Raw genomic sequence first — 13,395 nt, forward strand, 5'->3', positions numbered from 1 at the left:
CAGTTTGTTTGGAAACTTTGATGTTAGGGGACTTTTGTTTTTAGTAAAGATTATTTAATTCATTGTATTCAATGCAATATTACCGTGAGGTAAATGTATCAGTTATTATATAACATGGTTACTGTGATTTTATCACATTTTTATCATAATAAAATTACAGTAGTCCTGTAGTAGAATTACAAAAAGTTGTCATTTTACATTAGTTGATGAAACTGCATACTTTGCCAGCTTTTAAAAGTTTAAATGTTAACTTACAATTTAATTTACCAGACTCTCAAAAAATGTTGTATTTTTCTATTTAAAAAATATACATATATATTTTAAAATTGCTTTATTTTATTGTCAATTTAAATTTGACAAATTGAAGAAAAAAACAAAAATATAGTATTTGTGTATATAGAAGTCAAAGTATTGCAACCAAAGTGAAAAATACTCTGATCTAACATTAGTCATTTTAAAGAAATTACAGTAAAACTAATCAAATTACAGTAAGATTGTAATAAAAATCAGTAAACCTGCAACAATTACAGTAAAACTAATGAAATGACAGCAAAACAGCAATAAGATTACAGTAAGCCTGTAATAAAATCACAGTAAAACTAAGAATTACAGTAAGGGTACTGTAAAAAAAATTACAGTGTGTTTACTGTAAAGTTACTGTAATTTCTTTATTGTGAAAATTACAGTAACTGGCTGGAAACCCTGCTATCAGTAAGTTGCTGTAAATTCTACAGTGACTTTTTCTACAGTGTTGACATTCTGATAAAACATGTTTTTTTTACTTTACATCCTACTTTACTCTGATAGATTTTTACCAGAAAAAAATCTAATCTTTAACTTTATTTACAGTTCACAGTTGTACACTATTTTGTATGTTTCAATCACACAAAATCGCAATAAGACACATTAAAGACTGATGTGACAAAGTGTAAATAAAAACCAAACTAAGTTGATAAAGATAGGAACAATTTTGAGAGGCAACACAAATCTTATAGCTGTAAACTGTGTTTTATTATTTCAGTATTGTTTTGTTAGTTTTTCATAAAAATAGTCATTTTTGTGTGTGCGTGTGTGTGTGCATGTGCGTGTGTGTGAAACATTTTGCAGGCGGTACGTATTTCATGATCTCCCGTACACTGGGTCCTGAAATCGGAGGATCAATTGGAATGGTGTTCTCCTTTGCAAATGCGCTGGCCTGTGCGCTCAACACTGTTGGTTTTGCAGAGGTGGTTCGTGATTTGATGCACGTATGTGGATCTCTTTCATCTTGTGTCAGTACTTGTTTTTATCAGACAGAAAAAAAAATCATACTTATAAGTTTAGTGAGTATGTTTTAAGGTGATTTTAGTGTATGGGAAAAGAATGTCTGTGAAGTTTTTCATGCATATATTTTGGAAAATGATTTTCCAAATCATTTTGGAAAAGTATGTAAGTGCTTACCTGTACTTGCGTACAAGTACGCATTTCATATTTTTATATGAAAGACATAATACACTGAACACATTTACGGTTGCATAGCTTTTTTGAGAATTATGTCACTCATTTTAGGGATTGGGTTCCGTCATGGTGGATTCAGTCAATGACGTTCGCATTATAGGCGTAATCACAGTCACGGTTCTTCTTATGATTTCACTGGCTGGAATGGAGTGGGAGTCCAAGGTGAGCCTATCCGTGGGAAATTTTGTGCGACAAAGTAACACTGTTTTGCTTTGTTCAGTGGTTCCCAGACTTTTTCTCCTGGGGCCCCCCAGGAGAAAAAGGGGGGGTGAGGTGGAGGTGAGACTCCCTGTTTGATGCCCCTTGTTATACAATGTGGTACCAGGGGTGGAGTGGACTGGGGGAGGGGGGGACTCCCTGTTTGATACCCCTGTTATGGGAGAAGGAGGGTGTAGAGAGACTCTTACAGACTATCTATTATGGTCTTCCTCCATCCCCACAATGTCTCTCTCACATAGCGTTTATCTTCTGTCTTTTGTTTTGTCATCCCGCGCCCACCCTAGGGGGAGTGCCCCACAGTTTGGGAACCACTGGCTTAGTTCATGAAATGTTCTTTGACTTAATCATTGTTTTTAAACAACTTGCTTTGTGTTTTCAGGCCCAGATTTTGTTCTTCCTAGTGCTTATGGTGTCCTTTGCAAACTACTTTGTTGGCACCGTAATCCCTCCAAAAGTTGACGAGCAGGCTGCCGGCATCTTCGGATATCGAGGTAAAGAACTCTTCTCTTTTTCACGAAACACTTCATTCGACGACGTAATTGGAAAAGCAACTCCTGACTCGATGTCAACGCTCTCTACAGGCGATATTTTTGTCGAGAACCTCACACCAGACTATCGGGGGCCCCAAGGCAGTTTTTTCCAGATGTTCGCCATTTTCTTTCCTGCTACCACTGGCATTCTGTCCGGGGCCAACATCTCTGGAGATCTAAAGGTTTGAGTCTCAATGAGCTTGAAACAAGGAGCAACAAGGAGCAAGGTGATAATCAGCTTTCTGTTCGCAGGACCCTGCAACAGCTATCCCAAAGGGTACATTGATGGCTATTTTTTGGACAACATTGAGCTACCTGGGGGTAGCAGTAACTGTTGGTGGGTTACTTTTATCACATTCCTACCTTCGTCTTGTCTAATTATTGATTGGCTCAGTAAATCTTTGAGCTTCCTGAAGTTAGTGTTTGCCAATGGTAACTGTCTATCATTAAAACTATTGAAGATAATGAAAATGCAAGAGGTCATTTTCTGGTTTACCGTCCATGTAGTAAAAAAAACGGTAGTTTTCCAAAAAATGCGATACGAAATACCAGAAAGCTCAACTCAGACTCAGAGTATTTATTTTTTTCCAGGGTCATGTGTGGTTCGGGATGCCTCTGGAAATAAAAGCCACATCTTTACGGGAAACAACACGGATGGTTGCGTGGGACTGGCGTGTAACTTGGGTTGGAACTTCACAGAGTGTAGCCAGTCGCAGACCTGTCAATATGGACTCGCCAACAGCTTCAATGTATCTATCAAACTCATCATTGTGCATAGACTGTTTCACTTAAGTGTCGTTTACAGGCTGGACAAAATGGTCTCCTGTTGACTTTACTCAAATATTCCAACCAGGTTCTTGGACAACTGTCCGGTTTCTACTACCTCATCACTGCGGGTGTTTTTGCTGCCAGTTTATCTTCTGCCCTGGGTTTTCTTGTCTCTGCTCCCAAAATCTTTCAGGTAAGACAGCATCCTGCTATAAAAGTACTGAGTTTTATGACACTAAATTGTGTGTAATCAATGGAAAAAAATGAATTCCTGTCTTTGTTTTTCAGTGTCTGTGCAAGGACCAAATATACCCTTACATCATTTTCTTTGCGAAAGGTTATGGGAAAAACAACGAGCCACTTCGAGCTTATGTTCTCTGCTACTTAATTTCTATAGCCTTCATCCTTATCGGTGTGTGAGATGTGATATCTCTGCAAATTATTAGTTGTATTTTACACAGGTTGATGGTGTAAATTTACATGTTGTCTTTTTGTCTCCCATGTGCCAATACAGCTGAGCTTAACATCATCGCTGCCCTCATCTCTAATTTCTTCCTTTGCTCCTATGGCCTTATTAACTTCAGTTGTTTTCATGCGTCCATCACCAATTCCCCTGGTAAGTCGCTTACCTTTTTTTAAATTTTAATTATTCTATTTGCAGTTGATATCATAATATCATGATCTAAAATTTATCAAATAATTGCTGTTGCCAGTGTTTGAAATTAGTCCTACCTTGACATAGTGTAAATAACGGATACTCATAATGGAGTTTATTTTAAGAGCAAATTATATACAATGAAGGTTATTTTGGACAAAATAAGTACTCATAAAAACAAGACTTTATGCATAAAATACAAATAATCTCAGATTACAACTGTGTTTCTTTCAGCAAGGAGGATTATTTAAGTTAGTGTCTAGATTAGAAAGTATTTTACTTGGTTGTTAGAGGTGTTTTCAACTGAAAGTAGTTTGAGAAATTAGAAAAATGGATTTTGGATTTGGGAATCACTTTCTGGAAAGGAGAAAATAATTTTAAATTGGGAACAGAGATAAAACAAATCATCTTCCAAGAGGTTAAGAGGCCTTCTACTTTGTTCTAGTAAAGCTAACCTAAGTGAGCACATTAACATTTTCTTATGACTAAAGGAGATTTGCTCATTATATATTTACTTTTTTTTTTTTTTTTAAATTTTTTTTCCCACAAGCACACACACATAAAATTAAGGTTTCACACTGGATGCTGCGTCACACTTGTACAAAAAGTCTGGAACATTCTACTTGTTCTGACAGAGAATTGTAAATTTGAATAGTTATGAGCTATTTTAAATAGTCTCTGATAAAAAAAGATCCAAAATGTAAAACATGTTTAGACATGCAAAATAAAAATAAAACCAATCTGTAAGTCTTAACACTTTGGTTCCCCAGAGATTTTCCTATCTTTGCTAAGGAAAATACCTTAGCATTATTGACTTAATGCTAAGTCATTAATCACTTTTGCTGCAGGAAACCAGAGGTGAGTGAAGTACCCAATAAAATGTACTCAACTAAGTGTAACAATAGTTCAACATAATTTGACTCAAATAAATGTAAAAAGTATCTAAGAAATGACTCAGGATAACAAACTAAAAACTGACCTCACACAATGAACACACATGGGAATTTATGCACAAAGGCTACACAAACGAGGACGGGAGGGAGAAGAGACAAAGAAAAATAATGCATAAACATAAATAACTAATTAAAAAACATTCAGCGTGATGGATTGTTCCACTTCCTGGTTTGCCTTTCAACCAGTTCTCTCCACTCAGCAAACCAAAATAGTTAACGATCCAAATAAAGATAAGGTCTTTACTGAATGTGTGCACCCATAGTTGTAAACCTAATGCAATAACCACCACAAAAAGAGAGAAATTATAAATATACTGTGTAAAAATTTGTAATATATTATTTGAAAACATTTAAATAAATACTAACACTGGAGAAAAGATGGAGGGACCTCCACATTACCTAACTCTGTAGGTAACTACGTAAAGTTCTGCCTCACTGTACTCTATGAGTCAGCTGGTTCAGCATCTCTGTTCACATAGCAGCTTGGACAAACAAGACCAACAACCCTTCTTAGAGAGGAATATCAAAAAGTACATCTGGGGCCTTATGCATAAAGCGTGCGTGCGCACTAAAAATGTGCATTGTCGTATTTTACGCACAAGTCAGCATGTATAAAAATTTACTTTGCGTCAAAGTTTGCGTAAATATATGTACACTTTTTCGCTGGCGTGAAAATGTGCGGCAGCTACGCAAAGAGTCAAAACTCACCTAAATACACTGAAGCCTGACTATATTCAGTATTATTTAGACCAAGAAGCATCAAACCCGTTGTTTTTTTCATGGTTTTAATATTTTACTGTTTCAACGTAAACGATGAAAGTGAACCGCATTTATCCTCAGACAATAACATAACGCGCACAAAATAAAGAAAACAAAAATGAAGGGATGTGAAAACTTCACTCGAATGTAAATAGTACTTTTCCTCAGTTTTTGTCTCATAAAGATGTAACGCATCGGTCCATGAGCCGAAGCGCATGAAATGCATTTATGGGGTAATTTTATTCTTACTTAAATAAAGAAAACAGGGTTGGATCAGGAAATTAACTCCAAACAGGTTTGATTATTTTAAGGTGATCAAGGTGTGTAGACAGTCATATGTACATAAGTAGCTACCACAATTACGTGGCACAACGTAATTGTGGAGCACTTTGGCTCTGGTGGAGAACATCGCCAATGGAAGGATTCAGAGGGAGCGATCCAAGACGGCCCTGGCATGATCAACGAGAAGTTCCAGCGCTTCCAGGGTTGTCATCTTTTTATTTCCCTGCGGCTCATTTCCTGATCTCTGACAGTGACACTATCACATGTACCTTTAGTGTGTAATGTGTTTAGGACTTCCTTGCAGAGAGTATTTATGTGTCCACTCAGTGTTGGTGGAGTTTGCCCAGGGGAACAGAAAAGGTTCCCGTCAAAAGTTGTATGAACACCTGCTTTCTGGCAGTTTCCTAGTGAAGTAAAGAGAGTAGTGAAAGCGTGAGTTTGTGTGTGTGTTTAGGTGTGTGATGTGTGTGTGGGTGTGCATGTGTGTGTGGTGAGGTGTGTGTGTGTGGTGAAATATGTCTCATAGGTGCAAGGAAACAAAAAGAATTGGACATTTTTTGACCCTTTTTACCCTTCAACTTGACTGCCGAGTCAAATTGACCCCAACAGTATCTATGTAACAAATAGACGTGGGGGGGGGGGCTGCAAATGTGTAAAATGAACCATTTTCATTTTATACATAGAGTGAGTGCACCTATTAAGACAAATAGAAAAAGTTTCATGCAGAACAAATACTTCTATTTTTAAAAAAATGTTAAACTTTAAAACGGGTCAATTTGACCCGGAACAAAACAGGAGGGTTAGCCCTACATTACAGGTAGATAACACTTATCTGTCGACTCTTTCAGGCTGGAGGCCGTCGTTCCGCTACTACAGCAAATGGACGGCTCTGTATGGAGCGATCATATGTGTGGTGCTGATGTTCCTGTTCACCTGGTGGGCCGCTCTGGTCACCCTCTGCATCATCTGCTTCCTCTTTGGATACGTTGGCTACACCAAACCGAGTGGGTGCAGCTCGTTGAACCTGAGCTCAGTTCAGCTGAGTGACGTTGAACTGGAAACAAGCAGAAAACGTTCTGCTGCGTTTGCGTTTGCTAAGCCACTGCTTCTCTTTCCACAGAGATAAACTGGGGTTCGTCGCTCCAGGCAGGCACATACAACATGGCTCTGTCTTACTCCGTCTCTCTGACAGGAGTGGAGGATCATGTGAAGAATTTCAGGCGAGTTGTCCTAAAGAATATCGTAGATTTTCATTTCGTTCTGGTTACTCATTTTCTAAAATGTTCATTTAATCCCAATTTTGTCAATTCGCATAGCAAAAAGTTTATGTATGTGGTCCCGGTTGGTCGGTGCGTTAGTGGTTAACGACCCAGTGCTAATCACTCATCGTGCAGGTTTAACCCGGCGGGGAGCTTTCGCGCTCTCCTCGCAATCACGCATCACGCTGATTTTATATTATTTTATTATTATTACTAGTATTATTCTTACAGTTACACTAAGCACCAAACCGTATCAAACGCTTCGTCCACTTAGTCAGACAGAGTTGATGCGCGCGGCAACCGGACATCTGAAAAACTCGTCCAGAAACTCGTCCAACCAAAATAGTTTCTGTCTCTCCTTGTTAAAACCTCAACAGACAGAAATGGAAGAGCTACTAAAGCCACATTAGCAGCATTGAATTAAATCTCACATTTGTTGTGCATCTCTGCGCACAGTGCAGCAGGTTTAACTCATCATGCAGGGCAGGTCCAAGGCTATATTAGGCCTTAAGCAGAATCTGACTTGGGGGCCCCTTTTGTTGCTAAAAACATCAGCACCTCTAACAGCTTCTGTGTTAGATTTAGTGAAATCTAGGACTTGGGGAGTAGTTTAATTGGCTAACTTAAAAAGCAATAAATTATAAATGCAGTTTACTAATTTGTATATGTGAACAAACAGCTGAAACTCTAAGATTAAACTCACAGCAGAAGATTGTTGCTATGGTAACAAACCAATCTGACTGAATATTGTTCTTTGAACTTTTACAAAGTAAACTTGCCAGCTCCTTAAAATCTTAAAATGTTAAACAATTTAAATCCTTTTAATCTATGCATGCTGAAACCATTATGTCAAATTTAGCAGCAATGATAATCTCAATAAATAAATATTACATTTATGTATCTGTGGTCTGTGATAAAATATTAGCATTTATGGGGCCCCTGAAGCCCTGGGGGCCTGATGGAGCTGCTGACTTAATTTGGATTTGACATTAGTGGAAATAATTGATATTAATTTTAATTTTGATTAGTTGTTTTTAAGACAGTTGTGTGTTTAAATAGCAGTTCACTGACTATGTTTTCCCATAACATATAATTACCCAGTGATATTTTTACTTTTCCTGTCTACTTAACATCTTTTAATACAAAAACACGGTGGACCACCGGGCTTAACAAGTTTTCTGGGGGAAATCCTGGACTTGAAACGTAAAGAAATTAGGTTGATTTGAAACTTTTGCCCGGCATTCTGTCCAAAACATTTACCAATTCACTTTTTTTTTTTTTTGCTTTCTCCTGTCTTCGACCAGGCCCCAGTGTCTCGTCCTGACTGGTCCTCCAAACCAGCGGCCTGCACTAGTGGACTTTGTCGGCTCCTTCACGAAACACATCAGCCTCATGATCTGTGGCGATATTATACTGGTACTGTAGCTTTTGGGCATATATACAAAGAATCCCCTTAAAAAATGAGCATAAAGCTACATTTTATCAACTCTGCAACTGTTTAGCTGTATTTCTGGTTGCCATTCAATCCCATTTTCCTTCACTGAATCTTCCTATCAATGAAATTCATTTTTTGTTTTGCCTTTTCTAGGAGCAGGACAGGAAGACGCGGCCTCAGGACTCCACAGACTGCCTGGTGAAGTGGATGAACAAGAGGAAGGTGCGGTCGTTCTACACTCCTCTGTCCGCTGACAACTTAAGGGCTGGAACTAAGCAGCTGCTACAGGTAAGAAAAATGAAAAATTTTATTCATTTCCAAAGATGTTTGCTGAAGGAATCCAAGAATACCAAAGAAAAACATCGCAGTAACTACCAATTTAAAATCAATCGGACTCTGGAAGGGTGGAAAACCTACAAATCTCAGTTTATTTTGGTAGATGCTCCCTATAGAGTGTGTGTTGCAGTGAGTGTGGCAGATATCCAGAAATAAACTCTTTACAAAGGTTAAAAACGACAAACATTGTAATAAATGTTCCGTCAAATGAAGTGCTTTGACAATATTTAATCAAAATGTCAATCGTTCACCTTTAATCTTTTCAAGGCGTCCGGTCTGGGTAAACTGAAACCCAACACTCTGGTTCTGGGCTTCAAGTCGAACTGGAGGGACAGCGCTCCAGAAAGCATCGAGGACTACATCAGCACCATTTAGTAAGATTGAGATCTTTTTTTTGGTCAACTGGCTCAAAATGTCATTTCTGAACTAACAGCAGCTGTGATACTAATGTTAAATCACATAATGCATTATGTGATTTAAAAGATAATTTCTGATTTTCTGATTTTATTTTATTTTTTTTGTTACAGTGATACGTTTGACTCCAACTACGGTTTGTGCATCTTGAGGATGATGGATGGACTGGATATCTCTGACGATTTAGAATTTGAAGGTTTTTTACTTAATTTATTTTTGGACTTAACCACGTATCAATATAGTTTCTCTATTAAGTTATCATGGATCTGACCATGTCGTTTGAACCCCACAGTCAACCAGGGCTTTGAGGCCGATGAAAATGTGGACAATCTGGACCAGCAAACCAACGAGGAGGAAACGGGTGAGGTTGCCGGTGTAGAGAGAAAAATTATGACTAAACCTCCTCTATGCTCGTTATTCTGTTCTCTCATTACCCGGGTTTGTGATGTCATCATTTGTATCAACGGAACCACAAAGACAGCAAAACAAATCGCTACAATCATAGTTTATTTAACAATCAAATGCCTACAGTTCACACAACTCATCATAAAAGCCATAAATCAGAACATAGTTACCTGACACACCGACACTAGACACGGCCACTGAAACAAAAAAACATTGCAGAGGTACACAGCTTCTAGAGAGAACGCGTGGTGCTTCTCCTGTCCTAACTCCGAAGCCTAGCCTTTCTTTTCCAGGGGCGTGCTTTCCTCCTTGCCGTATGTAAATTAGACGAGAGTCTCTGGCGGCCTGGGACCGAACCTGTTCTTTCTCTGCACACAGGCCATTTTGACTACTTCGTGAGAAAGAGCTTTTATCAGTTGTAATCTTAAACACAGGGAGAAAACTTTGCCCTCACGGAGACCCATGAGGTCACACAAAGGCTGAGGCACACTTTTTGACCCTTTACATATGAATTTTCACACTATGTTTTAAATATAGAAAACTACAGGCTAAATTATTTTCTTGAATTCATGCTGGTATGTTTAAGAGAAATATTCCACTGATGAGATCATACTGATTAAATCATGGGTGTAATTTATCCTAAATTTGAGCCTATTTAAAACAATGTTAATCTTGCCTAATATTTTAGAAAACTAACCTTGAAAAATATTTAGGCTAATAATTCTACCAGCCAAAATATGTACTGTATTTTCCAGACTATAAGCTGCACCCCCAAAGTTAAAACAAACAAACAAAAAACAGTAAACATACACATATAAGCCTCAGATATCTCTGCCACTCTAGGTTTTCCACAATGATGCAGCAGCAGCAGCACAGGGGGGCGGACACCCAAAATTTGAGTCATAACAGGTCAATTGAATATCACATTTATTATGGTTGAAAAAGAAAAAGTTGCCAAGTTTAGATTTAACTGAACTGATTACGCTAGTTTCCAAACAGTAACTGTAACAGTAATAGTGCTGATCGTGTCTGCTACTAGCATGTGCTAAATGAAAATGGGCGTTTTCTTCTTCTGCTTTTTCTATAGATTTCAACGGCAGCTTGCATCCAATATTGTTGCACTACTGCCATCTATTGGATCCTAATATCTATACCTCAAATTCTCATAATGATCTGTTTTATTTAAAAATTTCCAATTTCCAATTTTGACTTCCAATGATTCACTTCCTGCTAAAGAGCCCCCTGGTGGTTGAAGAAAAATCCACATTTAAGCCGCAAGATTTAGAGTTTAGGAAAAAAAGTAGCGGCTTATAGTCCAGAAAATATGGTAATTCTTTTTTTTTCTTAAGTTTTCTACTGGCATAAAGATAGTGGCAAAATGAAACGAAATTTAAAGTAACACAAGACATAACTGTGAAGATACTGAGAATGCCATATGTTTACAGTCATTGTTTTCAGAGAACATTCTCTGCCTCCCTTCTGATTACAGGAAAGAATTTAGAGCTGTTGCATGTTTTTCTGTTCCACTTTCACTTAAACTAAAAGCTACTCTACTTGCAAGTTACTGACTGATGCAGCAACACAAATAATTAGTCATCCTTTTGTGTAAACATACTGCAGCTAGGTACCATAAATATTGACTCTCATACACTCCGTTTCAATATTTCTTGTGTGTTAAAACTCAACATGTCTTCATGATTCTTAATGTCTCTTAACAAAGTTGCGACTCGCGTTGCGTGTTCACTTTCATAGTTTTTCATGCATTTGCAGTAAACAAACAACAAAACAACCATTAAATTTGTTCACATAAACATGTATTACAAGGATTTTTATCTGACTTTAACACTAAGTTAAGTGAATTTAGGTTCTGTGTTGGTAGTTTTTGTTTTCTGATGTTTCTCAGGATTCACGACATATCAGTACAGACTTCGGTATCGGTTGATATCAGTCCTTTTTTAACGTATCGGTATCGCCCTGCCAAATAAAATGGACTGATTTTAACAACCAATATTTGTTTCTGTTTTGTCGCTGCTTGTTTCTGGAGGGGAAGTGGAAGAGGCCGGTCATGTGGTGATGTATGGTCATGTGATACCTATGCAGCGCGGGGTTTTCCCACTTTCAGCAGCTGGGTTTCCATTACAAATGTGCACAAAACATTGTTGATATTCTGCTAATGTTTAAAAAAAGAAATGTCGTTTTGCAATTCAGGTGTTTCTATAAATTAAGAAACGCAATTAAAATCGTACGTGGATAAGCTTGCTCACACAATAAGTCATTATAAAAACATGTATTTGTGCATCAGTGATTGTTTTTCTTTCCTCTAAAGCTTCTCCTTGTGTTGCAGCTGATGACATGTCTGACGAAGGCAGCAGCGATCAGATGAAGACCGTGTTTCAAAACGACCAGGGGAAGAAAACCATTGATGTCTACTGGATCGCAGACGATGGAGGTGAGTAATAAAGGGGAACGTCGGATTAGAAAGGGATTTAGCTTTAGATATTTATAGATTAAAAAAAAAAACATGAAACAGCTGCAAACTTTTACAAGAGTGATCAGGATAAGAACAATAGTAACAATAGTTGGACGAAGACTGTGCCGTTGTTTAAAAAAATGTAACACGCATTTTATTTCTGTAATTAAAAATGAAAAGAAATTTTTTTTTTAATTATTCTTATTACCTAATGAGCTTTCAGAGTCTTGTGATATAGAAATCTTGGTGGATGTTAAAGGAGCAGAACGTCATTTTGAATAAAAGATATTGATTGTATGAACACCTCTGCCTGCAAGAGTAAGCTGAAAGACGCACGTTAAAAAACATAAGGGTTTACTTGTGGAAATTGTAGCTTTTATGACCAAATACTTCCATGAGTTGGTAATAATCTGTTACCATGCTAATCCCTTTATTTTTAAACCGGATTGAATGTGTTCCCTTCACTTCTATTCAGATCAGTGGTGCAAACTGCCACCATTTATAATCACTTTGTTTTAAGGTCTGACTCTACTGGTGCCCTACCTGGTCACCAGGAGGAAACGCTGGCGCCGATGCAAGGTCCGGGTTTTCATCGTGGGCGACGAACAAAACATGGAGGAGGGTCGCGACCAGTAGGTTTTCCAAGAATTATTTAGTTTTAGAGAAAAGAAATGTTTTGCTATTCATTTCTTTGTTGAAATCAAGTTGTTTGAGCACTTCTATACACAGTTTCTTTGCTTAGAGTGAATTGGAGAGCTGTGTAATGCAGGGAACATGATGTTATCATATATGTTTCAGGATGGTGGCTCTGCTGAAGAGGTTTCGTTTGGATGTTAGTGATGTTATAGTCATGACAGACATTGAGAAACGCCCTCATCAAAAGAGGTAAGAAAAATGTCATGATATTTTTTATGTTTATGAAGCACAAAAAAGTGGAATATACTTTTAGTAAATAATCTACAGCATTGGTACTTTTAACTGTTGGTTTAAAATATTGGGAAAATCCATTTGTCTCATATACCAACATAACAGTGTTCCAATAAGACTCACTCGCTTTCACAGGTTTCCATCTGTATGTGTTCACTTCCAGGCTGTGTGTTTGTTCTTCACAGGAAAATTGACCTTTGCTTCCTTGTTTCAGCTTGAGCAGGTTTGTGGACAGCGTCGCCCCCTTCAGGCTACATGATGAACAGCAGGAAGGCGTCTCTGTGCAGGAGCTGAGACAAAGCGCTCCCTGGAAGATATCTGACAAACAATTTGAGGCCTTTAAGCTGAAGGTGGGCGTTTTTAGCAAACATTTGAGGCAAAACTACGTCTTAGCAGAATAAAAATATCTAATATATTGTTTACCTTTTACAGTCTGCGCGAAAGTTGAGGCTGAATGAAATCATTCGGAAGAATTCTCAACACACT

General features: G+C 37.8%; 1 protein-coding gene and 1 long non-coding RNA gene across 2 annotated transcripts in view; one reads left to right on the plus strand and one right to left on the minus strand.

Annotated features, from left to right (window-relative positions):
• LOC103129296 (solute carrier family 12 member 3-like) overlaps positions 1 to 13,373 on the plus strand; it is a 29,984-nt gene extending 16,611 nt beyond the window's left edge. Inside the window, exons 7-26 of the mRNA XM_016664951.1 lie at positions 1,108 to 1,247; positions 1,549 to 1,659; positions 2,096 to 2,207; positions 2,298 to 2,428; positions 2,499 to 2,583; positions 2,838 to 2,995; positions 3,100 to 3,207; positions 3,303 to 3,426; positions 3,529 to 3,630; positions 6,512 to 6,667; positions 6,784 to 6,883; positions 8,227 to 8,338; positions 8,511 to 8,645; positions 8,961 to 9,067; positions 9,221 to 9,303; positions 9,400 to 9,468; positions 11,857 to 11,961; positions 12,503 to 12,614; positions 12,781 to 12,867; positions 13,124 to 13,373. Coding sequence (XP_016520437.1) covers positions 1,108 to 1,247; positions 1,549 to 1,659; positions 2,096 to 2,207; positions 2,298 to 2,428; positions 2,499 to 2,583; positions 2,838 to 2,995; positions 3,100 to 3,207; positions 3,303 to 3,426; positions 3,529 to 3,630; positions 6,512 to 6,667; positions 6,784 to 6,883; positions 8,227 to 8,338; positions 8,511 to 8,645; positions 8,961 to 9,067; positions 9,221 to 9,303; positions 9,400 to 9,468; positions 11,857 to 11,961; positions 12,503 to 12,614; positions 12,781 to 12,867; positions 13,124 to 13,310 — 2,324 coding nt within the window. The 3' untranslated portion in view covers positions 13,311 to 13,373. The remainder of the gene's footprint in view (positions 1 to 1,107; positions 1,248 to 1,548; positions 1,660 to 2,095; positions 2,208 to 2,297; positions 2,429 to 2,498; positions 2,584 to 2,837; positions 2,996 to 3,099; positions 3,208 to 3,302; positions 3,427 to 3,528; positions 3,631 to 6,511; positions 6,668 to 6,783; positions 6,884 to 8,226; positions 8,339 to 8,510; positions 8,646 to 8,960; positions 9,068 to 9,220; positions 9,304 to 9,399; positions 9,469 to 11,856; positions 11,962 to 12,502; positions 12,615 to 12,780; positions 12,868 to 13,123) is intronic.
• The window catches only part of LOC103129285 (uncharacterized), a 36,145-nt gene that overhangs the window by 11,084 nt on the left and 11,666 nt on the right, over positions 1 to 13,395 (minus strand). The window lies entirely within an intron of this gene.

The sequence above is a fragment of the Poecilia formosa genome, unplaced genomic scaffold (assembly GCF_000485575.1).
Source record: "Poecilia formosa unplaced genomic scaffold, Poecilia_formosa-5.1.2 Scaffold533, whole genome shotgun sequence".
Lineage (NCBI taxonomy): Eukaryota > Metazoa > Chordata > Actinopteri > Cyprinodontiformes > Poeciliidae > Poecilia > Poecilia formosa.